This window comes from Ochotona curzoniae, unplaced genomic scaffold, assembly GCF_017591425.1.
Source record: "Ochotona curzoniae isolate NIBS_2020 unplaced genomic scaffold, NIBS_Ocur_1.0 scaffold_2453, whole genome shotgun sequence".
Lineage (NCBI taxonomy): Eukaryota > Metazoa > Chordata > Mammalia > Lagomorpha > Ochotonidae > Ochotona > Ochotona curzoniae.
The window spans coordinates 8,017,717-8,042,405 of record NW_024467094.1 but is presented as its reverse complement, the minus strand read 5'-3'; the positions used below and the strand labels follow the sequence as shown (position 1 = coordinate 8,042,405).

Here is a 24,689-nt window from a genome sequence, read left to right as displayed (position 1 = left end):
CCCCCATTACCTGGTCAATTTAGGGTATACTACAATCCTTCCCACATTAGTCATTTTTATATAGAAAACATGACAGTTTTATCTGTTGGTTACGTGCCTTTGCAATGTCTTAGCAATTGCCTGGGATATGTATCATGTCCTGGTTAAATGCTTACTCAATGATATAATTTTTTTAGTTTTGTGGAGGGGTTTTCTGGGTTAGGAGAATATATTTTTTAAATTATATTCTCCCAATGGTGCACATGCTTTAAAATGGCAAAAGAAAACATGAAGTGAGCAGGTCGGCCAGTCCGAATGGGAGATATGCAGGGTGAGGGACTTTTTCTGCCAGTGGTCATTCGGGTTTTTATAATATAATTAGTGAGCCATAAAAAATCATCAGCTTAGAAAAGTGTCTGCTGGTGGCCTGCAGGCTAAATCTCTGCCTGCAGTATTAGCACCCCACATGGGCGCAGATTCAGGTCCTGGCTGCTCCACTTCCCATCCAGCTCCCTGCTTGTGGCCTGGGAAAGTAGTGGAGGATGGCCCAAAACCTTGGGACCCTGCACCCGCATAGGAGACCAGAAGCTCCTGGCTCCTGGCTTCTGATCTGTTTAGCTCTATCTGTTGCAGCCATTTGGGGAGTGAATCAGTGGATGGGAGATCTCTCTTCTCTTTGTAACTCTGCCTGTCAAATAAAAACAAATATATCTTTTTAAAAGGAAAGAAAAGGGCCTGCAATGGATGTACTGGATTTCAAGTCCCGCCTGCAAGTTGCCTTGGCAAAACCAGACCATGCGATGCTGTGGACTTGCGTGTTCCTCACCCCTTGCAAAGAATGCAAAGTAATCTGATGAGAAATGGTAGGAGGATTTAACAGAAGCTGGTGATATTCAAGCATCAATGATAAAGAATAGCAGCTGGTGCCTAGAGACACTGTCCTAAGTGCTTAGCTGTGTTCACTCATTTAGCACAGGCAGCAACTTGGGTGACTCTGTCTCAACCATTCATTCCCACACTGGGCGTGTAACCTCACAGAACACCAGCCTCGGCAGACAGGCAGCCTGCAGTAAGGACTGATTTGGGAAAGAAGTATGAAAAACAAAAAGAGATGATGGGAAAGGTCAGATGCTGCTGTTACACAGTATGGGGGTGTGTGCATTTTATTTTGCTGCTCCAGACGAGGGTGGCTGGGGAAAGCTGGAAGAACCAGGACCCAACAAGAGCAGACACGGAGGATGAAGGCAGCGGTGGGTCCAGAAGCCAAGAGGTCAGACTTTGCACAAGGAGTCCTCTCTGACATTTGGCTCGAGAAAGCACTGCCACCTTATCCCAGGTTCCAGGCACTGACAGCCAAACACTCAGAGTGACACAGATCAAGAATTTAGACAGCCAGCTGAGTAGGAGGCTCTACCTGACTGTTTCCGGGAACCAGTGGCCAAGCCCGAGCCCTGAATCACCTAACTAAATGTTACAAAATGAGCCTGGAACCTACAGAAGGAGGACAAGCTCTCTTGCCAGGAGAGGACAAGGATCCTGGGTGTCTAAGTGATGCCCCATTGTACCCTGCCAGCTACACTGATGCTCATGGGTCCCTGGCATGCTCTGCATTCATCGTGGAGATTAAGCAAAATGAAATGTGCCCTGTCATGACACGGGCTTCAGTGTTGCTGGGATCCTAACAATGAGGTGTTGGAAATAGAAGAGGTTGGAAGCCAGCCTTGAGTTGTCACTTTCCTAAGCTTTGGGAGCCTGGAATCCCACCCTGGAGAATCCATCTTTGATGGGCAGACCGGGCTCCACAGCTGGAGAGTTCAGCTTCAGGAGGACTTGCTGCACCACCAGCCCAGTCCAGTCCATAGCCACAAAACCTTCCCCCAGTTTCCAGCTCAGAGTCCAAATTCCCCCCTCTGGGAGAGGAACTGTCCCAGCTTCTACAAACCAAACCTACAGAGACCTTGATGGGAGGCGGTGTTCTCTTGTGTGCTTGCTGCAAACAAGCAGGTCTACCCCAGGTTTCTCGGAGCGCGAGAGACGCCCCACCCGGGCCAGGGCCCCTCCACCACCCGCAACCACACTTAGGAGGCCCAACCCTTCCCACAGCCTGCTTCAAGGCTGGCTCGCAGGTTCAGGCTAGTCCGGGGCGGGGACTTGGGAGCGCCTAAAAGTTGTGATGAGGGCGGGGACGCAGGCCCATCTTATTTAAAGGCCTGGAACCGGCCCTGAGGCGCCGGCAACCCTGGGCGGTCCCAGGAATTGCGCTGAGCTGGGGCTCCCTCTCCCTACGCTGCTGAGGTCGCCATGGGCCGCTACCATATCCGCGTGGCCACCGGGGACTGGATCTTCTCCGGGTCGTACAACCGCGTGCAGCTGTGGCTGGTCGGGGCTCTCGGGGAGGCGGAGCTGGAGCTGCAGCTGCGGCCGGCGAGGGGCGAGGTCAGTGGGCTGCCGCGGGGACCCCGGGCCGGGCTGGGCTGGGCTGGAGGCGGGCCCGCGGCTGCAAGAGGCAGGATAGACAGGCGGAGATTTCCAGGGCGTTGTGACTCCGGGAAGAAAGTGGGAGGTATGGGAAGGGTCGAGAGCTCAGAGCCCAGGCTGAGGCTCACCGCACCCCATTTCCACTCACGGTCCTGGCAACACCTATATATCCTCCTACAAACCACCGACCGTGGATCCCACTAGTAGGGGCGTGGGGCGCGCTCGGGGAACCGCACCCACGAGCCACGATGCTCAGACGAGTCCCCGCCAGCCCTTGACCTCTCCTAAACCGCCGCGCCTGGCGCTCACAGGGCAATCCTTGCGCGCAGCGCTTGGGGATGCTGTCTCGGCAGCCCGGGTCTGCGGGGCGCACAAACGATTCCCTATCCCGGGATCCTCGGCCCTATCTCCTCTACTCCCAGCCCACCCTCCAGGGCCTGTCTCCTGAGTAATAGACCTACAGGTGGAAGAGTTCGAGCTCGACGTCCCCGAGGACCTGGGGCCGCTGCAGTTCGTGAAGTTGCGCAAACATCACTCGCTGGTGGACGACGCGTGGTTCTGCGACAGCATCACGGTGCGGGCACCTGGAGCCTGCAAGACGGCCGCCTTCCCCTGCTACCGCTGGGTGTTTGGCGACGGTGTCTTGAGCCTGCCCGAGGGCAGCGGTGAGCCGCCGGAAAGGGGGGGGGGTCGTCGGGCCACCTAGCGAGCGGGGGGGGGGGTGCGGCGGTTGCACTGGGGCTGAGCACCACCTCGGAGGAACGGTGGGCACGCAGAGAAAGGGACAAAATGCCAGGATACGGGACTGGCAGGAAATAGCCAGGAATGGCCCGCGTTTTGCACGGGGTTAGTTAGGCTAAAGGAGTAGAACTGCGAATGGAAAACAGAAAAGCAAGGAGGTCTCTGCGTGACTCGGTCAGGGGCCCAGAAAGGGTGTGGGGAGGGAGACAAAGAGGCTTCTTTCATTGAGGGGCTTGCTTGGATAACCCTGCAGGCCAAGGACAGGCTGGCAGGAGAGTAATGAGAAAGCAGCTCATGTTGAAGGCTTTTGTTGTACAGTAAAAACAAGATAAATTCAGAGACCTAGAAGGGCAAGGCTGGTAAGGATGGGAACAGGATCTGTATGATACTGACTCAAGCACAGGCGGGGACAGAAAAAATAAATACATATGAGGGTGGTGATTCCAGAAAGGTGAAGTCAGGTGAAGAAGAGATGCAGACACTCTGGAGGGCAGAGGAAGATGTCTGAAATTAGCCAGAGCAAGATCCAGAAGAGAGGTGTCCACACGTAGTTGATGTGCAAATCAGGGTGGCTTGAAAAAAGATTTATTTATTTTTACTGGAAAGTCAGATCAGATTTACAGAGAGGAGAGACAGAGAGAAAGATCTTCTGTCTGCTAACTCATTCCTGCAGCCACAGCTGAGCCAATCTGAAGCCAGGAGCCAAGAGCTACTTCTGGGTCTCCCACACAGGTGCAGGGTCCCAAGGCTTTAGGCCGTCCTCGACTGCTTTCCCAGGCCACAAGCAGGGGGCTGGATGGGAGGCGGCATAGCCTGGACATGAACCAGAGCCTATGTGGGATTCCAGCACTTGCAAGGTGAGGATTTAGCCATTGAGCCATTGCATTAGGCCCTAATCACGGCAACTTTTTTTTTCCCCCCAACCTCAGAAATGGGTGAAATGGGCAGAAAGAGGGAAGATGAGTTAGAGTATAAGAAAAGGAGAGCAAGCATGAGACTTCTGTCTGCAGGCCAGGGCTGAGGGCTGGCGTCAGTGAGATGAACATAGGAGGTTGGCAAAGACAGGATAAAGCGCCTGGCATTTCAGTCGAGGGGCAAAGGCAGAGACAAGTATCAGTGTAAGGCAGAAAATATGGATACAACTACAGAGAGAGAGACAAAGAGAGAGAGACAGAGATGGTGGCCAACGGCCTTCATGCCTCCCCAGCCCGCCTGCCGGTAAACAATGCCTTGGACGTCTTCCAGAAGCATCGAGAGAAGGAACTAGAGGAGAGACAGCGGACATACCGGTAACTATCTCCAGGCCCTACAGCCGTGCCGCCCTCCCCCTCCCCTGAGCCCTTCTGCCCTCCACACCCTCCCTGCTTCGTCCTCCATCTCCAGCTGGGCCACCTGGAGGCAAGGACTGCTCCTGACCATAGCTGCCGACACAAAGGAGGATCTGCCCCCCAACATGAGATTCCACGAGGATAAGAGGTTGGACTTTGAGTGGACGCTAAAGGCAGGGTGAGACACAAAGGCTGGGGCTGGGGGCGTGGCCCAGAGTCAGGGTGTAGGGATTCAGGGGTGGGCTTAGGGGTCCACACCCCGGTATCTCTCCTAGGGGACTGGAGATGATCTTCAAACGGATCTACACCCTTCTGAGCTCCTGGGATCGCCTGGAAGTCTTCGATCAGATCTTCTGGGGTCAAAAGAGTGCCCTGGCTGGTCAGTGGCTCCCCCAGGTTCCCGAAAAACCAATGCATCACACACACGCCACAGTCCCTGGACTTCCTTGAGAGACAAAGCCTCCTCCGCCCTGGTCATCTCTGAGAAAGCTCAAGATTTAAAAGGGCAGGGCACAGGCTCCCAGAATGTCGATTCCCTTCGGGGAGGGCCTGGAGGAGAGTGGAGAACGGAACCAAGGAGACACCTCCCTCTATCCCACAGAGAAAGTTCACCAGCGCTGGCAGGACGATGAACTTTTCGGCTACCAGTTCCTCAATGGCGCCAACCCCATGCTGCTGCGACACTCCACCTGCCTGCCCTCCAGGCTTGTGCTGCCCTCGGGCATGGAGGAGCTCCAAGTCCAGCTGGAGAAGGAGCTCCAGGTACCTCCCCCCACCCTGCACTGTCCTCACCTTAGTAGTGTGCTAAGGGCTGGGGAAGCAGAGAAAGGACAGCAGGCGGTGGCAATCTGCTGCCCCCTTGACGCAGAGTCTGGTGGTAGAAATTGCTACAAATGATGAAAAAAGTGTGTGGGGGTGTATGTGTAACTCCAAGGAGGTTCCGGCATGCCAGGACACAGATGGGGGGGCCAGTGACCCTAACATTCCCTGGCTGATGTCAGTGTTCTGGATCCTGGAGAAAAAAAGCAAGCTGGATTTGGAAGAGATACAGTGTATAGGAGCATGAGCCTAAGATGGTATGTGTGTGTGTGTGTGTACACGTGCATGCATAGTTAGGGGCAGCTCTGTGGGGTATTTGGCAGAGGAAATGAGTCAGAACAAGGAGCGAAGGAAGGTTTGCTAAGCCGATGGGAACCAAGTGCAGGAAACTCATCAATAAGGGGCCAAGTGGGAAGGAGTCTGGTAACCCTGACAAGGGGCCCACTGATGACATCTGTGATCTGGACACAGCTGTTAACCTGCACACACCCACGCACATGGCATCTGTCCCCATATGGGCTATTTAAAATGAGGGAAAACGGGGGCAGGTGTGCTAATCCTTTCAGCCGGGCTCTGGTACTGATAGAGGGTGATGGCTGGAGGCCAGGCTGTTGTCTTCCAACATCTGTGCTCTGCGAGCTAACGCAGCCCTCCCTCCCCTAGAACGGTTCCTTGTTTGAGGCCGACTTCATCCTGCTGCATGGAATCCCAGCCAACGTGATCCGAGGAGAACAGCAGTACGTGGCTGCCCCCCTTGTCATGCTCAAGATGGACCCCGATGGGAAGCTGCTCCCCATGGTCATCCAGGTGAGGCATCCCGGGTGTCCCTCTCTCAGTGCTGCTCTCTGTTCACCTCGGCCCCCAGCTGCCACCTGCCACCTTCACCCGGTGAGACCTGTCCTGAGCTGGCTGCCTGGTCTCCCTTGTCTCACTCCAAAATGTCCTCCTGGAGTTCACCATGGTCAGACTTCCGTGTCCATCAGAATATCAGAAGGGCTTGATGAAGCACAATGTGGCTGTACCCCAATGCCGGCCCCTCCCGTCAGCCTGTCTGGGGGTGGCAGCGAAGAAGCTGCATTTCTCACAAGTTCCAAAGTAAGGTGGAAGCGCAGTTCCAGCCCTCCCTCTGGGAACAACCGCTCAACCTCCAAGTGGCCTCTGCCTCCTGAACGCCCTGCCTCTCACCCCGGCATCTCTTGAGTATATTTTCTCACTACTCCCAGAAGGCAGCTGCCAAGGACCAGCAATGCCCTTACGCAGCCAGAGTCCGCTTCCTACCCCACCCCGAATCCTTCTTCCCCAGCAAGTTTCCCCCAAGCCACTGACAGGACCTCCGACGGGTCCCCATGCTTCCAGTCTCCTGCCCCCATCGACCACAGTGGAACAGCTAGCAAGAGGCAGAGTGTTGGTTCTTGTTCCTCCTCCTATTTTATAATGTCCCAGAAGATGAGGTGAGGCCAGCATCATGGCATTGTGGGTAAAGCCACCACCTCTGATGCCAACACCCCAAACGGATGTTAGTTCAAATCCCAGGTGCTCCACTTCCAATCCAACTCCCTGCTAGTGACTTAGGAGAAGCAGCAGAAGATGACCTAAATTTGGGGGCTCTTGCCACTCATATGGGAGACGCTGATGAAGCTTCTGGCTTCCATCTGGCCCTGCCCAGGCCATCAGAGCCACCTGGGGAGTGAACCAACAAATCAAAGATCTCTGTCTCTACCTCACTCTCTAATTCTTTCAAATAAATAAATCTTTAAATACTTATATGCATACAATTCCCTGGAAGATGACCATGTCAGTCACCTCTGTTGCCCCGCAAGTGGTGACCCTGTCATCACCAAGTGGCCAGCTTCACAAATACACTTCCCTTCTCTTTCCCCCAGATCCAGCCCCCCAGCGCCAGCTCTCCCACCCCAACACTGTTCCTGCCTTCAGATCCTCCACTAGCCTGGCTTCTAGCCAAGTCCTGGGTCCGAAGTGCCGATTTCCAACTGCATGAGCTCCAGTACCACTTGCTACACACTCACCTGGTGGCTGAGGTCATCGCTGTCGCCACCATGAGGTGCCTCCCAGGACTGCACCCTGTCTTCAAGGTACAAGCTCTGTCCTCTCTAGCCCATTTCTCTCAGACTCAAAGGGCAGTACAGCATGGCTCACATTGAGTGCGTTGACACTTCTATCCCACGAGCCCCCTTTTCCAGCTCGGCCCCTGCCCTGCTTCTACCTGCCACAACCCCAGGGCAAACAGCAGAGTTGTTTGGAGGGCAGGCTGACAGCGCCCTCACAGCTACCTGTACAGGCTGCTCTGGGCCCCGGACCCTGGCCTAAGTACTCTCAGAGAGCCTTGGTTTTGGGGGGACAGTTGAGTGACAGAGCGCACCAGGGTGACACAATGCATACCCACAGCTGTTAAGAATGGCTCTTTGTCCTCACGCATCTTCTCTCTGTGCGAATGTTGTGCTTTCTATAACATGGAGCATCTTTTGTGAGCTTTCTGGAAAGTGTCAGGCTGATGTGAGCTACTGTGTTATCTCAGCTTCATCAACATCACAGTGTCACCTGAGCTGTTTCTGCATCTGGCTCAATAAATCAGAGGAATCACACAGGGCCTGGAAGACCGTGGTCTAGAACAAAGCAAAGCAGGAATGGCAACCTAAGTGTGGGTGGGGACAGATGGGACACAGCCCCGTGTCACTGCTGCCACAGGTAGCTCAGTATAGTGCTCCTCATCCTGACAGAAAGTATCTCCCCCCACGCGACCTCCTAAAGAAACCCAACAGTTATGCAACCCGAAGATGAAAATACAGATTTTATTTATTTTGCAAGGCAGCGCTACAGAAAGAGATGGAGAGGTCATCCATCTGCTGATTCTCTCCCCAAATGGCAGTGAGGGCAGGGCTGGGTGAGGCTAAAGCCAGGAGGCTGAAATTCCCCCCAAGCCACCCAGGGTTCCAAGTTCTCAGGCCATCCTCTGCTGCCTTCCCAGGCACCTTGGTTTCTTTCTTGCTGTTTAAGATTGGTTGATTGGGACCCAGCACAATGGCTCAGTGGCTAAATCCTTGCCTTGCATGCGCCAGAATCCCACAATGGTGCCAATTTGTGTCCTGGCTACTCCACATCGCAACCAGCTCCCTGCTTGTGGCCTGGAAAGGCAGTAAAGGATGGCCCAAATCCTCAAGCCCTTACACCCATGTGGGAGACCCTGAAAGAAGCTCCTGGCTCTGCATCAGTTCAGCTCTGGCCATTTAGGCTACCTGGAGAGTAGGCTGACAGATGGAAGATCTTTGTCTCTCCTTCCTATAAATCTGCCTTTCCAATAAAAAGAAATAAACTTTTTAAAAAAAAATAGTTGATTAATTTGAAAGCAGAGTGACACAGAAAGAGGGAAACAGAAACATTTTCCATCTGTTGTTGGTTTGCTCCCCAAAAGGTTACAGCAGCCAGGCAGGGCTGAGCCAGGCTAAAGCCAAAAGCCTGGAACTCCACCCAGGGGCTCAACCACTTGGGCCAGCTATTTTCTGCTACCAGCAGGAAGGTGGATCAGAAGTGGAGAAACTTGGACTTGAGCTGACATTCCAATATGGGATGCAGGTGTCCCAGCCACAGACTAACCCACTGCACCGTAACAACCTCAGGAGACACAGTTTGGATAATGAATGAAAGATTAGGTTTTTGTTTTTGTTTTTCTTTTAAGATTCATTTTTGTTGTTGTTGTTGTTTTGTTTATTATTGGAAAAGCAGATCAGATTTACAGAGAGAAGGAGAAACAGAAAGATATTCCAACCTCTGGTCCACTCCCCAAATGGCTACAATGGCCAGAGCTGATCTGAACCAAAGCCAGCAGCCTCCTCCAGGTCTCCCACATAGGTGCAGGGTTCCAAGGCTTTGGCCAATCCTCTACTGTTTTCCCAGGCCATAAGCAGGGAGCTGGAAAGGAAGTGGGACAGCTGGGGTATGATGTGGCACCCATATGGGATCCCGGTGCTTGCAAGGGGATGATTTAGCTGCTGACCCATGTGCCGGGCCCAGAAAGGCTAATTTAATCCGTACAGAGGTGAATGATAGAGGAGGGACATTTCAAAGAGAATCAGATGAATTCTGATTCCCAACACACCCACGTTCACAGTTAATGGTTGCTATTCAAGGACCAATGGCTGACACCAGCCACTTCCTGAAGAAGGAGACTGCTGCTCAGAGGGTAGTTAAGCTGGTCGGGTATCAATCAGATTGAGTTGCGCAGGATAGACCAAAATCCTGGCCACTCACAGGAAGTTGGGGTACATTTGACTGAGTGCTGAGAGAAGCTGGGTGCCCTGCCCTATGAGGAAGTATCCAAGCACCTCCGTCCTCTTGTCCCCAGCTCCTGATGCCCCACATCCGCTACACCATGGAGATCAACACCCGGGCCCGGGACCAGCTCATCTCCGATGCAGGAATATTTGATCAGGTGAGGAGGAAGGTGTGGGCGGAGCCACCCTGGTCTCCTGCTTGCTGCGATCTTCCGCCACCTGCGGGGCCCCAAAGTGGCCTGTGCCGATGTCCCGGCCCTCATGCTCATGAGCCCTGTCCCTTTTACAGCCTCGAGGTCCTCTCCTGGATGTCCTGCTTCTGTCTTTCAAGTTCTGTCATCTCTCTTGTCCCAGGCAGTGAGCACAGGTGGAGGGGGTCACATCGAGCTGCTGCGGCGGGCGGTGACTCAGCTGACCTACTGTTCCCTCTGCCCTCCTCACGACCTGGCTGAGCGGGGCCTGCTGGGACTCCCAAATGCCCTCTATGCCCACGATGCTTCCCAGCTCTGGGAGATCATTGCCCGGTGGGTGAGAAGGGGTGGAGGATCGGTGGGTGGGGGCTATACTTCCAGTCAGCGTGAGGCAAAGAGAAAAGAAGGGGTCTAGCCCAGGGGACAAAGAGAAGCAGTGACTGCGATGTGTCAGAGAGCAAGGATGTGGGGCCTGTGGGTGGAAGAGCGAGGGGTCTGGAAGTGCCAGGGAATTCCAAGATTTGATGACCCACCTTTCCTCTGATTATCCCTGGACGCTGGCGGGCTTTAAGGGCAGCCAGTGACCCCGATGGGCACGTCTGGAGAGGCAGCTGGACAGAGGCCAACAGCTGTGACCTTCAATGCTCAGGGCTCGGCTCCCCTCTTCTCTGGCCAGGTATGTTCAGGGGATCATGGGTCTCTTCTACCAAAGTGATGAGGTCGTGAGGAGGGACCCTGAGCTGCAGGCCTGGTGCCGGGAGATCACAGACGTGGGGCTGTGCCAAGCCCAGGACCGGGGTAGGTGCCAAACTGGAGATGGGCACTCTAGCGGGGGGGATGGAGGTATGAGGGCGGGGAAGAACTTCACCAGGGCCCTGCCCTGCCCCTTGATGGCAGGGACCCCACCCTGTCACCACACCTTGCTACTCACATGAGAGCATCCACATGCCACACATATGTGCACATATCTGCCCATGCTCCTGGGAGGCCCTGGTCAGCAAACCCTGTTCCCACAGTGGGAGGTTTGGCCAGGCCAGAACCCCAGGCGGTCAGAGTTTCTGCCTGGGCCCTGCATGAGCTCCTATTCTCTCTTGTGGTTCTCGACTTCCCTACATGAAGGTAAAAATGAGGAGATTCCCCCACACTCACATCCCCACCTTTCCCCGCCTTCCCCCTGCCTGCTGCTGTCTAGCACACACAGAGGGTTGAGGCCTGGCACACACCTGCCTCAGGACAAGGTCATTTCTGAGTACAACAAACGCTCAGGGCCCTGATCTCAGGATCTGAGCAGGAACTTGAGCACCCCACTCCAGGTGCCACCCTGTCATCTGGGAGTTGGAGAAGCTTTTCCTGAGCTCTTCCAAGCTTCACATTCTCCTTTCCAACACGCAACGGCCAACCTGGCCTGCCTCAGCATCTGTGCCTCAAACGCTGGACCAACCTCTCTTGACTCCCAGTCTCTCCTCTGCAGGACAACTGCAACCCCACTCCCTCCGCAGGGAGCCACTGTGGCAGGGCCCTGGGGGGTGCAGCCAGCACCTGTGCTCTGGAAGGGTCTATGAGGGCACCATCCCCTCCACCCTTCCAGTGCTTTCTCTCGTACATGCCAAGTCCTGTCCCCTAGATGCCCCATGTCCCCAAAGCCCCTTTTTCCTCCCTCTGGCTAAAGTTGACACAGTACATTGTGTCAGTTAGGATTGCTGTAACAAATGTTACAAGGTAGCCTGGTTAGCTCATAAACAACACACAGAAAGATCTTCCTGTTCTAGAGGCTGGATCAGGGTTCATGATCAGGGTACCAGCATGTTCAAGTTCTGGCTGGCCTCTGAAATCATCATGTGGCACAAAAATAGTAAGCCGTGCTCTCTGACCTCCTCTCAGAATGCTATTTCTGAAGGCCTCACCCTCTCGTTCCCATCACCTCCCGGGGCCTCCACTCCCAAACACCTTCACTCGGCACATTAGATTTCACCATGTGAGTCTGGCAGGGACCCACATAAGATCCTGAACATAGTATGTGTTACCTGCAATCACTGACTGCCTCTCTTTCTTCCCTTTATTCTTTCTCAGTTCTCACAGTGCACCTCTAATTTTCTCAAGACTTTATAAAGTTTGCTAAAATTAAAAGCTATATTGGATTGGGGCTAGTGCTGTAGCATAGTAGGTTAAGACTCTGCCTGCAGCACCAGGTTCCCATATAGGTGTCGATTCATGTCCCAGCTGCCCCATTTCTGATCCAGCTCCCTACTAGAAAAGCAGCAGAGGATGGCCCAAGTCCTTGGGCCCCTGCACTCATGTGAGAGACACAGAAGAAGCTCCTGGCTTCAGATCAGGTCAGCTCTGGCAGTTGTAGCCATTTGGGAAATGAATCAGCAGATGGAAGATCTCTCGCGCACGTACTCTCTCTCTCTCCCTCTCTCCTTCTCTCTGTAACTCTATCTTTCCAATAAAAATGTTTATAAGATAATAAATCTTAAGAATGACATTAAATTCATCAAAAGTCAGGACCAAGGCAAACCTGATAGGAGTTTAATTTCTCTAGTATTTATCCTACCCAGTTATCCTTGTTGCACTTCACTAGGGTCTCTAGGGAGGCCGCTGACAAACAGATGGTCTGCGGAAAACCTTGTGGGAAGCCTCCTCTTCACTGGGATGCTGTAAACCCATGGCTTCTCTTGGTCCCAAACTTATAACTCAGAGACTGCGAACGCCTGACTGGGGGCAGGAGGAGGCACCCCTAAACTCCACCTGGCCCTTCTATCACAGTAACTGACTGAGCGTTGGTTACTGCACAAGGGATTGTGGTCCATTTTCTGTATCAGGTATGCATCAGTTGCATTTCCCAGGCGAACGCACTGAGGTTCAGAGAGACCAACGTTAACCAAACTAGAGAGGACTGAACCAGGATCGAAAACCCACATCTGATGAAATAAATGAGCGCAGTATTGAGTACTAACCGAGTCCCACACACAGCCATCCTGCTGGAGACATCATGCGTCTCTCCCCTGATGCCTCCGCTTGTGTTTCTCTTCCCCCGTGCCCCAGGTTTCCCCATCTCCTTCCAGTCCCAGGCTCAACTCTGCCACTTCCTGACCATGTGTATCTTCACAAGCACTGCCCAGCATGCGGCCATCAACCAGGGCCAGGTATGGGTGAGCACCTTCCCCTGGGTGGTCCGAGGGTGGGATAGAAGGTCCTACCCGAAGTGACCAGGGCCCTACTTTCCTTTCCTTCCTGCAGCTGGACTGGTTTGGCTGGGTCCCCAACGCCCCATGCACCATGCGGATGCCCCCACCTGCCACCAAGGAAGACGTGACAATGGCTATGGTGATGGGGTCACTACCTGACGTCAGGCAGTCCACTCTTCAGATGGCCATCACGTGGCACCTAGGGCGCCAGCAGCCAGATATGGTGAGGGGATTCGGACAGCTGGAAAAAAGAAACCCCAGGGTGAGAGGCTGGACACTGGGGCTTCTGTTTTCAGACTAGATGCTGACTGACTCTTGCTTCTGTCTCAGGTGCCTCTGGGGCATCACAAAGAAGAGTATTTCTCGGAACCCAAGGCCAAAGCAGTGCTAAGCCAATTCCAGAAAGATCTGGAAAACTTTGAAAAAGAGATTATAGCCCGGAATGAGCCCCTGGACCTGCCCTATGAATACCTCAAGCCCAGCCGCATAGAGAACAGTGTGGCCATCTGAGGCCCAAAGAGTGCCCAATGAAACAACTTTCATCTTGAATTCTGTGCTTTGCTAACTCTTAGCTGCTAAGATGCCATTCTCTCCCCAAAGCAAGCTGCTGCATCAGCACCTCCCCATTCCTGGGGAAGGGGGGACACTTGACTCATTCTGTTGAAAAATGAAATAAGATTTGGGGCTTTGCAAGACCACACAGTCTGTACCAACTCCTAAGCTCTCCTGTTGCAGTACGAAGACAATCAGACACTATATAAACCAGTGAGCATAACTCGGTCCCACTAAAACTCCATCTATGGAATATACTGGACTTCACAGATCACAACTTTACATTTGTTTATTCAACCATTTTTAAAAAAGAAAAAGAGCACCCAGCACAATAGCATAGCAGCTAGGGTCCTCACCTTGAACACGCCGAGATCCCATATGGGCATCAGTTCTAATCCCAGCAGCCCCGCTTCCCATCTAGCTCCCTGTTTGTGGTCTGGGAAAGCAACAGAGGACGGCCCAAAGCCTTGGGACCCTGCACCCACGTGGGCGACAGTGAAGAGGCTCCTGGCTCCTAGCTTTGGATTGGCACAGGGCTCCAGCTGCTATGGCCACTTGGGGAGTGAATCAATGAACAGAAGATCTTCCTTTCTGGCTCTTCTCTGTATATCTGACTTTCCAATTAAAAAATAAACAATTAAAAAAAAAGATTACCCAAATACCTTGGGCCACTGTAGGCCACATGAAAGATCCAAACTGAGTTCCTGGTTCCTGGCCAGGCTGTTGTGGACACCCGGGGGAGTGAATTAGCTGATGGAAGATCAATCAATCAATCTCTTTCTAACTCTATCACTGTAACTCTGCTTTTCAAATAAATAATTTTTTAAAATAATAATAAAATGCAGAAAAATGTAAAATGTGCTTTGCCGGAGAGCCATGTATAAACTGCAGCTGGATTTGCCCTTGTACCTGCACTAACCTGGTGCCTACAGCACATCCAAGGTGCCTAAGAGTGTGACTGGGGGCAGGGGAGAGCTAGGGAGGGCACTTGAGGATAACAGCCCCCTCTGCTATCACCCTTTCCAGGAACCAGACTGTCACCTGGTGACCAACTTAACAAATTCCTCCTACTCACACATGTACCGCACAAATGCCCTGGTTAAGCATGCTGCTCCTAGGACAAAACAAACACCTGACTCCAGCGTTGATGCAGCGGTGTCATATGCTAATCCTCCGCCTGCAAGAGCCAGCATCCCATATGGGTGCCAATTCGTGTTTCAGCTGCTCCACTTCCCACCCAGCTCCCTGATAGCGGCCTGGAAAGAGCAGTGAAGGACGGCACAAATGCTTGGGCCTCTGCCGCTCGCGTGGGAGACCCAAGAGGAAGCTCCTGGCTTCTGGCTTCAGTCCGGCTCAGCCCTGGCACTGCGGCCACTTGGGGAGTGAATCAGCAGAGAGGAGATCTTCCTCTCTGTCTCTCCTCCTCTGTATATCTGACTTTCCAATAACAATACATTAAAAAAAAAAAAAAAAAAAAACACAGTATTCTAAACGAAGCTACTCAGGAGCATAACCAGTGCTGACAGACTACCAAAGCATGCCAGCCAGGACAGCATGCTCAGCCACCTTAACCTTTTCCCTGTGTATGTATATAACACACACACACACACACACACACACACGCACACACACACACACACCGTTAAGGTGTGTTTTTACAGAAAGAGGTGAGCAGGCATGGGGACCATCTCTCGGAAGTAATCTTGTCTCACCACTTCGCTTACACTGGATATGACGTTAAAGCACCTGAGGGGAAAACCAGACGATTCCGAGCCTCTAACCCTAAGAGCTCAGCGCCCACGGGACCAGGAGCTGGGGCAGAATCAGTCGTTCCCGAGGCCTGCTTCCCGCGGCTCCCTCGTCACCTGACTGCCCCAGCTGGTCACGCGGCGCGGCGGCGCCTTCCATTTCAGACAAGGGCGTGGGGGAAGCACCAAGACACGAGCCTCTCACTCTGGCGACATGCCGGCGTTAGTAGGTCAAGAGGAGCTTCTAAAAGGGATGCCCGCGTTCCAGACACAGCCTTTTGGGGCCCAAGGCCACGAGAACCCCCAAGGGCCCAGCGGCCGCCGCCGACCGTCCTCCACACAAGGCGATGGTAGAGGCCGCAGGCCACGCCCCCGGCCGCCCCGGAGCTCAGCTGGTCCGCCCGGCGCGTCCAGGGCTTCTCCTCCCCGCTTCCCCGGCTCGTCCAGGGCTTCTCCTCCCCGCTTCCCCGGCTCGTCCAGGGCTTCTCCTCCCCGCTTCCCCGGCTCGTCCAGGGCTTCTCCTCCCCGCTTCCCCGGCTCGTCCAGGACTTCTCCTTCCCGCTTCCCCGGCTCGGCGCGCTCCCGGGAGTGAGCCTGCTCCCTCCTCCATGGCGTCGCTCCTGTGCTGTGGGCCGAAGCTGGCCGCCTGCGGTATCGTCCTCAGCGCCTGGGGAGTGATCATGTTGGTGAGAGGACGAGCCGAGAGAACCCGAGGGGCAACCGAGGGGGGGAGGACTGCAGGCTGGCAAACTCCGGGCCCTGGACGAGCGGCAGGCAGGCTGCAGGGGATGGCTGAGAACGGAGCTGCGAGGAATGGGGAACTGGGGCAAACGGGGTGACGGGAGGGGGTGGCTGGAGCCTGGGGTGGGGGTCCTGAAGGAGGCAGGAGTGGGGGACATGGGAGGAACTGGGATTGGGGGTCCCGAGAGGCAGGAGTGGGGGACATGGGGGAGCTGGGATTGGGGGTCCTGAGGCAGGAGTGGGGGACATGGGGGAGCTGGGATGGGGGTCCTGAGGGAGGCAGGAGTGGGAGACATGGAGGAGCTGGGATTGGGGGTCCCGAGAGAGGCAGGAGTGGGGGACATGGGGGAGCTGGGATGGGGGTCCTGAAGGAGGCAGGAGTGGGAGACATGGAGGAGCTGGGATTGGGGGTCCTGAGAGGCAGGAGTGGGGGACATGGGGGAGGTGGGGTCCCTCCATCCTCAGGCCTCCCCATTTGAAGAAGTGTCGGTTCTCCCTCACATCTTCCTCCTTGCCCCATGACAATGACACCCCCGGGGGGGGGCGGAGGGGGAACCATCGGGGTTCCAGTCGGGTGAGTCCGAATCCAGCAGCAGCCGCCCCTGCTCTGTTCAGCCCAGTTCCTTCTGGTTGATCCCGAGGGCCCAGGTGTTGTGGCAATAGCGACCGAGGGAGGAGTTTAGGACCTGAGTTGCAGGTGCCTAGTTTAACACTCGACCCCTTCCCCCCTTATTTATTTATTCATCCGTTCATTTTTTTAAGATAATGCTGGGGATATTTTTCAATGTCCATTCCGCCGTGTTGATTGAGGACGTTCCCTTCACAGAGAAAGATTTTGAGTAAGTGGTCAGGTGGGGCAGGTGCCTGGGGGAGGAGCTGGAGGCTCAGGCCATGCACTTGTGGGGTGCCCCAATCTCCAACTCTGCAAACTGGGCACTGCCGCAAGGGCGCGGGCTGCAAGCCTGAGTTCCATGTCCACTCGCAGGAACGGCCCCCAGAACATATACAACCTGTACGAGCAAGTCAGCTACAACTGCTTCATCGCCGCCGGCCTCTACCTGCTGCTCGGCGGGTTCTCCTTCTGCCAAGTCCGGCTCAACAAGCGCAAGGAGTACATGGTGCGCTAAGAGCGCGGGCGCCATGCACCCTCCCCACCACCCCCGGCCCTGTATTTATAAAGCCCTCCCTGGCTTCCTCCAGCGTTGTCCACTACCCCAATAAACACAGCTGGCCTCCCCCTGCAGCCTCTGGTGTCCAGTACCCCAATAAACACAGCTGGCCTCTCCCCCTGCAGCCTCGCATCTGGTGTCCAGTACCCCAATAAACACAGCTGGCCTCTCCCCCCTGCAGCCTCGCGTCTGGTGTCCGGTACCCCAATAAACACAGCTGGCCTCTCCCCCCTGCAGCCTCGTGTCTGGTGTCCGGTACCCCAATAAACACAGCTGGCCTCCCCCTGCAACCTCTGGTGTCCAGTACCCCAATAAACACAGCTGGGGCCCCTGCAGCTTCGCATCTGGTGTCCGGTACCCCGATAAACAGCTGGCCTGCCCCCCCTGCAGCCTCGCGTCTGGTGTCCAGTACCCCGATAAACACAGCTGGCCTCCCCCTGCAGCCTCGCGTCTGGTGTCCAGTACCCCAATAAACACAGCTGACCCCCCTGCAGCCTCGCGTCTGGTGTCCGGTACCCCAATAAACACAGCTGGCCTCTCCCCCCTGCAGCCTCGTGTCTGGTGTCCAGTACCCCGATAAACACAGCTGGCCTCCCCCTGCAACCTCTGGTGTTCAGTACCCCAATAAACACAGCTGGCCTCTCCCCCCTGCAGCCTCGCGCCTGGTGGCCAGTACCCCAATAAACACAGCTGGCCCCCCCTGCAGCCTCGCGTCTGGTGTCCGGTACCCCAATAAACACAGCTGGCCCCCCCTGCAGCCTCGCGTCTGGTGTTCGCGCGCAGGGGGTGCGGGGCGCCCCGAGTCCGCCCCGGCGTGGAATGGGGCCCCACCGGAAGTGAGGCGGCGTCCCGCTGCTCGCCTTCGTGACCGCGCCGGGCGAGGCGGGCGCGGCCGCGTGGGAGCCAATCCGCGGCGCGGAGGGCGGGACTTCCTGCGTGGGGGACCCGGCCGGCGCGGCGGCCTGGCGCTCCGTGGTCCCGGCTCGCGTGGCGGCGGCGGCCTCTCCCCGCGGAGCTGCGCGCGGCCATGACGTCAGCGTCCACCAAGGTTCGAGCTCCGTGGCGGACAGCGCTCCCTGGCGGCCGCGGGGCCGGCGCTTCCGCCGCGCTGGGGTGGGGCTGGGGCCGCGGGGCGCGCGCGGGGCTGGCGGGCCGGGGGGCGTGGGCGCCGGGGGGCGTGGGCGCCGGGGCCCCCCGTCATGCCGTCCCGCCCGCCCCCAGGTCGGGGAGATCTTCTCGGCGGCGGGCGCCGCCTTCACGAAGCTCGGGGAGCTGACGATGCAGCTGCATCCCGTGGCCGACTCCTCGCCCGCGGGGTACGTGAGCGCGGGCTGGGACGTGGACAAGGGACGCACGTTAGCTTCTCCGTGTTCATCCGTGACCAGTGAGGGAAGGACAGAACGGGCAGGGACCCCTAACCCCGACCTTCCGCCCCCTCCCCAGGCTGTTTTAGGGTGCGGGTGGGGTGTTCCCTTACAGGGCTGTCTGTGGGGGTGTTCCGAGGTGATCCAGTCCCCTGCAGTTGGCAGGAGGGGGGTCCTGTGAGCTTTGCTTTTTCTGCCAGTGAACCCCTCTCTGGGTCGGCAGAAGAGGACCGGCCCGCTCCCCCACCCCCCGCAGGCTGGGAGATGGGACACACCAGCAGCGTGCTGACTCGCACTTCTCCCCCATCCTGCTGTCCCCTCCTTTCTCCCCTTCTGACAGAGCCAAGTGGACGGAGACCGAGATAGAGATGCTGAGGGCAGCTGTCAAACGATTTGGGGATGACCTTAATCACATCAGCTGTGTCATCAAGGAACGGACAGTGTGAGGGAGGGAGGCGGCAGAGAAGGGGGGTGGGCAGTCTTCTCCTCACCCCTTCTCCCACCCTCCTCCGAAGCCCCTTCCTGCCCTATTAGAATGGCTAGGTTGGTCAGCAGTTCCTAAAGCCCTGTGGTTCCAAGGGACCTCCCACAAATTTGATTTTAGGATACCTGGGAGACTCAACTATTGTGTGGGATAGAAAGTCCATTACACACTGCAGTGTACCTGTGTGTCACCGGCCTTACCTAGTGGCCATGGTGTGGACCCCAACTTCCTGCTCCCCAGCCCTGGTCCTTCAGCCCCTGTGCCACTCACTCCTTTCCCACCCTGCCTGTCTGCTCTCCAGGGCTCAGATCAAGGCCACGGTGAAACGCAAGGTCTACGAAGACTCTGGCATTGCCCTCCCAGTAGAATCCCCCAAGAAAGGGCCCAAGAAAGTGGCCTGTGGCATGCTGTCGCCTCCTCCGACTGCCCCTCCACCCAGCAGTGGCAATGTCTCTGAGACCAGTGCTCCCCCCGTAAAGAAACAGAAGGCTGGTGAGGGCTGTGAATTTGCTGTCTCCCGACATACACACATCATCCACCCGGGGAGGGGGCAGGGTGTAAGGACCCCTATAAAATTCTATAAGAGCTGTGGGCCTGGGGATGGGTGGGCTGGGGTGGGGGTGGGGCCCAAGGAGGTGAGCACAGAAACTGGAGCAGTTAGGGGAACCTAGAACTGAGCATGTGCCGCCTGCCCCCCAGATGTGCCCCTCAGTACCCTGAACGACTCGGACGCCAACAGTGACCTGGTGGACATTGAAGGGCCGGGAGAAACACCTCCAGCCAAGAAACTCAACTTCCACCAGGGTAGGTGTGTCGGTTCTCCCACACTAGATGAGAGGAGGGGTGGGGAGGATGGTTCCGGCCTGAGCAGGAACCCCTCCCCAGCTCAGGTGGCAGTGGGGGGTGAGGGAGTGCTGGCCTGTGCAGGAGCTCCTCCCCGGCTCGGGCAGCAATGGGGGATGGGGAGGGAGGCTGCTGGTCTGTGCAGGAGCCCCTCCCTGGGCTCAGGCGGCAGGGGTGAGGGGACTGGCATTGCCTCAGCAGCAGTCGGCGGCCCGCTCCATCTTGGGTGCATTTGTCTTCCTGTTCCAGACAGCCTGACCCTGGGCTCTGGCCGTGCACAGACTTATGCTGAAGCTCCCTTACTCTCCTGCTGACCTTCCACCTCTTCACCCCCTCACCATTCACCTGCACCTGTGGACTGCCGGCCGGGGACTTGGGGCAAAGCCTGCCCGGGCGGGAGGCAGAGGCTGCCGGGAGCTGTCCGCCCACCCAGCCTCTAGCCCCCTCGCCCTCCATCTGATGGACAGTTTATATATATATATATATATATACAGAACACAATAAAGATGTGCCCCTTGGCTTGACTGCTGTCAGCCTCGCATTTCGTTCCCTCCCTTGTCCTCAGCCACTCCAGGTCGCTCCTGCCACCCCACCTGCAGCAGCACAGCCAATATTGGCAGACTCGCCTCCTGGTGCCAATATTTCTGTGCTGCTAGAGCCAGGGGAGCTGGGTGTGGGCAACAAAGACTCCACTTTGTTGCGCTCTTGCTCCCTCCAGGGGCCTCTGGCAGGCAGTTCCTGAAATTTCCTGGGCCTGCTCCAAGTCCTTTCATCCCTACCCACTCCCCTGCTCCCAACACCCACCACCGCCACCAACACCAGGCCCTCAGAAACCGGTCACAGGTCCCAGATGTTCCTCGGGTCACTTTTCCACGGTGGCCTCCCGGGCCTGGCCTCGGCGGTGCCTCCCCCACCCTCGCTCGAACACCACACTGTGGTTTGGACGTGGCCACAGTGCCGTACAAACCACAGTGTGCTGCTGGGGCGTGAGCAGGACTGGGGTGCGCTGAGAGGACGAGGGCTCAAGGCAGTGCTAGGAAGACCCCCCTACACCCAGCCGCCCTGCCACCCTGCCGCCCTCCCACTGCCACCACCACCACAAGCAGGGAGAGAGCGAAGGCTTAAAAGACAGACAGGGCCCCCAGAAATGGTGGGAAAAGCCAAGGACAAGGACAGGGTGGGAAGGTTGTAGAGGAGAGGGAGCTGGCAGCCCGGCTCACAGTGAAGTAGGACTGGAACCATCTTCCCATGGTGGGAACTCAGGGGATCCCTCGGGCGGGGTCAAGGGCGGAGGAAATGGGGCTGACTAGAGGAAGGGGCGGCCAACCTCACTGCCTCTGGACTCAGGCTGGGCAGGGACCCTGGGCTTGCTGCGTCCCTCCCTGGGTCAGAACCCAAAAAGAAAGCAAGAGAGAGCCAGAGGTCCAGGACAGCCAGGCTTGGGAGCTGGCAGGCCAGAGGTGGTGGGGCCGGAACACGGTGGGGAGAGGGGGGCCGGAAGTTGCCCTGGGCCCTGGGCCTGCCACAAGATGGAGGCCAGAAGCAGGAAATGGAGGCCAGGGGGCGAGGGGGAGCAGCAAGGCCCAGGGAGAGGGCAGAGGGAGCCAGGTACTCAGCCCCTGGGGCTGTTGCAACTGCCCATGGCCCCCCAGCACCCAAGCCCAGCCTCACACCACCACCCATGAGCCCATGCACCAGGCCCAGGCAGGCGGGCCCACCCCAGAGAGCCACGTTCTAGCTCAGACAAACATGCCTCTCCCCACCCCCCGCCCAGGCCTACACTCAGCCTTTTTGTCCTGTCCATGACTCGATTTTGTAAAAGCACCTCCCCCCCACCCCCCAAAAGCAAACTCCAAGGATTCAAATCCCTTCTGCAAAATAAATTACCCCCCTGTAGAACACAAAAGTTACCATCCTACATCCCATGCCACCTTTTACTGTCCCCCTGTCTGACACACCCCCCAAAACTCTTAGCAATCAAAAAGATCTAAGATGGTGTAGCTAAGATATCTTTTTTTAAGGCCCCCAAAGATGCCAGACCCCTCCCCGAAGACCCCTATCTGACTGCCATCAAGCCCTGCCAAAGTTTCTTATACTTCACTTCACCCTCCAGAACCCCTAAATCACACAGTTGCCCCCAGCTCCCACCCCCCAGCAGAGCCTCGGGGGGGCAAAGAAGAAATCAGACACTATCAGAATAGCTGGGGGATCCTGGGGGGCTCTGTGGTCTCCGCCTTAAGTTCCCATTTTGGGGGCTTTGTTTAGGGGTACAAGAGAAACCCTCTTTGGTCATTCCCCCCAATACACAAACGGACAAAGCCAACCCCACCCCAACACGCACCTCCAAACCTCCCCCCCAACCGCCACGTCTCGCCTGAAAACAGGGGACACTTTCCTCCCCCACTTACCTCTGCTACTCTCCCCTGAGATCCTGGTTCCCTATTTTGAAAGGAGCAAAAATTGGGGTGCATCCCTCACATTTGGGGTGCAGGAGAAAGGAGCCGCCCCAGTCGCATCGCTGGCCTCCTTCCTCTCGGTTGGCTCGGGGACTGGGGAGTGCCTTGGGGAGGGGGGATCCCCACAAGAGAGCTCTGGGGGGGTTCCTCCACTCCCAGTCAGAATTGGGGACACCCCCCCAAAACCCGTCCCAGCCCATCCGTCTCCAACTCGGCGGGAGAGGCAGCTGCAATGCCCCAGTCAGATTCCCCCAACACTACATTCCTCACCCTATCTAGAGGGGTCCCGGGGCCCCCAAAAAATCCCAAAAAAATCTAGGATGTTGGGAGGACAGTCCTGGACTAGCTCCCCAAATTTGGGGTCCTTAGATACCCCCGTTTTCTCAGGAAAATTCCGTCTTTTGCCTGCCTCCCGCCAGCCCTGCTCTGTCCCGATGCCAATTTTGGAAGTCACTCCCTCCTTCCTCCTCCCCGTCTCCCCAGGCCCCCCCGCCCGGGGGCTGGGGTCCAGGACACCTGGCTTCCAGACCGGGGGGCACTCTTCAGAGGGCTGGGGGCCAGGAGGTCAGGCTGTTTGCCCTGTCTTGAGGAAGCAGGAGAGCCCGCTCCTCCCTCCCCTCCCCCCTGGCTGGTCTCGGTGGTTTAGCAAAGCCTGGAGGATTGGAATCTGCCATTGCTGTTGCACAGGCAGGTTTTTTTTTTTTTTTCCTTGGGTTGGGGGGGTGGGCGGTGGGAGGGAGAGAGGGGAGGAGAGCAGAGGAGAGCAGGGACCCAGACGGGAAGAGCTGGCCTGCCTCACCCTCGAGCCCCTGCTGCCGCTGGGAACCCCTCCCCCACCCCCATCTCCCCATACTCTTCAGACTTCTGTCTGCTTTCTGTTTGGGACTGTGATCCTAGAAAATCGGGGCCAAGAATCACCTCCTGAGCACCCCGCCCTGCCACTCCTTGCCACAGTTCCAACGTCATTGCCCTGGCTAGAGGTGTCCACTGTACCAAAAGACACCCCCTTTTTCCTCCACCTTCCCCCAAGCCAAAGTAAGCGCGTGTCTGTAATAAATTTGGGTTCACACTCTGATTCCATCTCTTCTGCCTCATATCAATCCAGGGCACGTAGCAATCAGGGGGAGACACTGTGCCCTTCTCAAATGTCTGCCTTCAAGTCCTGGGCTTATTTGGGGGTTCACTAACATAAGACATTTCTAGAATCTGCAGAAAGCTATAAGCAAAAGATCCCAAGTCAGAGTCAACTCTGAATTAAGTGAATCTCCAAACCAATCTCACCTTATCCTTCCCTCACCTTCACCAAATGTACCCAACGAGTGCACCCCAAAAACACTGTCCCCCTCTCGGGGCCCTCACCTTGTTTCTGCCCAAGAAAAACTACAGGGTTGACCATGCATACACAAGTGTAGCGACCCCCCTGAAAAGGATGTTTCCAGGAGACTCAAATATAGAACTTAGTGCCCCCACTTCCTGTACCCCAATCACAAAAACCCTTCCACCTGTGCTCCTAGCATCCGCCCATGTTCCACTTCAGATCAAAACCCTCCAGAGTGAAGTTCACGTTCCTGACAACCTCATCTGAGCCTGGAAATGTAGGTGACACCCCAACACATGGCACCCCAAAATCTGCAGGAGTGCTCTGGCTTTCCTGAGAGTTCCAAACTGACAGAGAATGGGCACCGTCTCCCACTTGTGGGCTTCAGAACCCCCAGAACTAAAGGGAGCTTTGAAAACAGCCCCACCCTTACTCAAACCCACAAGAACCCCTCAGGGTCTGACTCAGTCCCCAGATCCTGTAAGGAGTCCCACAGGTCGACACCCCATGATATACAGGCACCCCACAAGGGATCAGAGAGCAACCCATGCTGCTACCAAAGGGGGCACCTCAGTGGAACTGCCCCCCCCAAACTGTGCAGCGACCAGTCACGCTCACATGCCAAAGCCATCTCACCACCCCACCCCGCACTCGCCAGTGCCCCCAGGCTGCTCTTCCCTACACTCGGATCTGAAAGGGGGGCCCCACCTGGACACGCAGCTCAGCCCACTCTCTGGGGCCACCCAAGACACTTCTGCCCAGTAGACAGGCTATCTCCTCAGGACCCACCTCCCCCGACCAGGGGCTGCCCTCTGTCCATCTTCTATTTCCCACTTCTTTCCCTTTCCCCTGTCCAACTGTTTCATTGATGCCTGCTAAAAACCTGCCCCCAACCAAGAAAACCCCCTGCTCCCTACCCCTGCCCCACCCACACTCCCTCGGGCCCATAAGCACCCGACTTCCCGCCTCCAGTAGAAACTTCAGCCGGAAGAAAAGCGACC

General features: G+C 56.3%; 3 protein-coding genes across 8 annotated transcripts; all 3 read left to right on the top strand.

The window, feature by feature from the left end:
• Positions 1 to 2,227: 2,227 nt before the first annotated feature.
• On the top strand, positions 2,228 to 13,846 carry ALOX12 (arachidonate 12-lipoxygenase, 12S type). Its single transcript, XM_041000682.1, has 14 exons — positions 2,228 to 2,415; positions 2,921 to 3,122; positions 4,406 to 4,487; positions 4,582 to 4,704; positions 4,802 to 4,905; positions 5,128 to 5,288; positions 6,009 to 6,152; positions 7,229 to 7,438; positions 9,706 to 9,792; positions 9,989 to 10,158; positions 10,502 to 10,623; positions 12,871 to 12,971; positions 13,066 to 13,236; positions 13,344 to 13,846. Exons 1-14 carry the CDS (start codon positions 2,281 to 2,283, stop codon positions 13,521 to 13,523), a joined length of 1,992 nt encoding a protein of 663 aa, XP_040856616.1. The 5' UTR covers positions 2,228 to 2,280; the 3' UTR covers positions 13,524 to 13,846.
• A 1,848-nt stretch (positions 13,847 to 15,694) lies between these two features.
• Positions 15,695 to 17,297, top strand: RNASEK (ribonuclease K). 2 transcript variants are annotated; one of them, XM_041000377.1, is made up of 4 exons: positions 15,713 to 15,793; positions 15,860 to 15,999; positions 16,817 to 16,893; positions 17,040 to 17,297. In XM_041000377.1, the coding sequence occupies exons 2-4, from the start codon at positions 15,922 to 15,924 to the stop codon at positions 17,179 to 17,181; spliced, it is 297 nt and encodes a 98-aa protein (XP_040856311.1). In that variant the 5' UTR covers positions 15,713 to 15,793; positions 15,860 to 15,921; the 3' UTR covers positions 17,182 to 17,297. The 2 variants fall into 2 exon arrangements, with proteins under 2 accessions (XP_040856310.1, XP_040856311.1); XM_041000376.1 differs by having other exon boundaries at positions 15,695 to 15,999.
• Positions 17,298 to 18,178: 881 nt separating this feature from the next.
• On the top strand, positions 18,179 to 20,438 carry CUNH17orf49 (chromosome unknown C17orf49 homolog). 5 transcript variants are annotated; one of them, XM_041000364.1, is made up of 6 exons: positions 18,179 to 18,271; positions 18,445 to 18,539; positions 18,928 to 19,029; positions 19,373 to 19,563; positions 19,771 to 19,875; positions 20,168 to 20,438. In XM_041000364.1, exons 1-6 carry the CDS (start codon positions 18,251 to 18,253, stop codon positions 20,170 to 20,172), a joined length of 519 nt encoding a protein of 172 aa, XP_040856298.1. In that variant the 5' UTR covers positions 18,179 to 18,250; the 3' UTR covers positions 20,173 to 20,438. The 5 variants fall into 5 exon arrangements, with proteins under 5 accessions (XP_040856298.1, XP_040856297.1, XP_040856299.1 ...); XM_041000363.1 differs by having other exon boundaries at positions 20,164 to 20,438; XM_041000365.1 differs by lacking the exon at positions 18,928 to 19,029 and having other exon boundaries at positions 20,164 to 20,438.
• Positions 20,439 to 24,689: the final 4,251 nt, after the last annotated feature.

Excerpts from the sequence above, each read along its gene's own strand:
- ALOX12 (XM_041000682.1), top strand. The coding sequence starts at position 2,281 with ATGGGCCGCTACCATATCCGCGTGGCCACCGGGGACTGGATCTTCTCC. Across the intron at positions 4,705-4,801 it reads GAGTGGACGCTAAAGGCAGG|GGGACTGGAGATGATCTTCA; the intron begins GTGAGACACAAA and ends TATCTCTCCTAG. Across the intron at positions 10,624-12,870 it reads GTGCCAAGCCCAGGACCGGG|GTTTCCCCATCTCCTTCCAG; the intron begins GTAGGTGCCAAA and ends CCCGTGCCCCAG.
- RNASEK (XM_041000376.1), top strand. The coding sequence starts at position 15,922 with ATGGCGTCGCTCCTGTGCTGTGGGCCGAAGCTGGCCGCCTGCGGTATC. Across the intron at positions 16,000-16,816 it reads CCTGGGGAGTGATCATGTTG|ATAATGCTGGGGATATTTTT; the intron begins GTGAGAGGACGA and ends CATTTTTTTAAG. Across the intron at positions 16,894-17,039 it reads TTCACAGAGAAAGATTTTGA|GAACGGCCCCCAGAACATAT; the intron begins GTAAGTGGTCAG and ends GTCCACTCGCAG.
- CUNH17orf49 (XM_041000363.1), top strand. The coding sequence starts at position 18,251 with ATGACGTCAGCGTCCACCAAG. Across the intron at positions 18,272-18,444 it reads TGACGTCAGCGTCCACCAAG|GTCGGGGAGATCTTCTCGGC; the intron begins GTTCGAGCTCCG and ends GCCCGCCCCCAG. Across the intron at positions 19,564-19,770 it reads CGTAAAGAAACAGAAGGCTG|ATGTGCCCCTCAGTACCCTG; the intron begins GTGAGGGCTGTG and ends CCTGCCCCCCAG.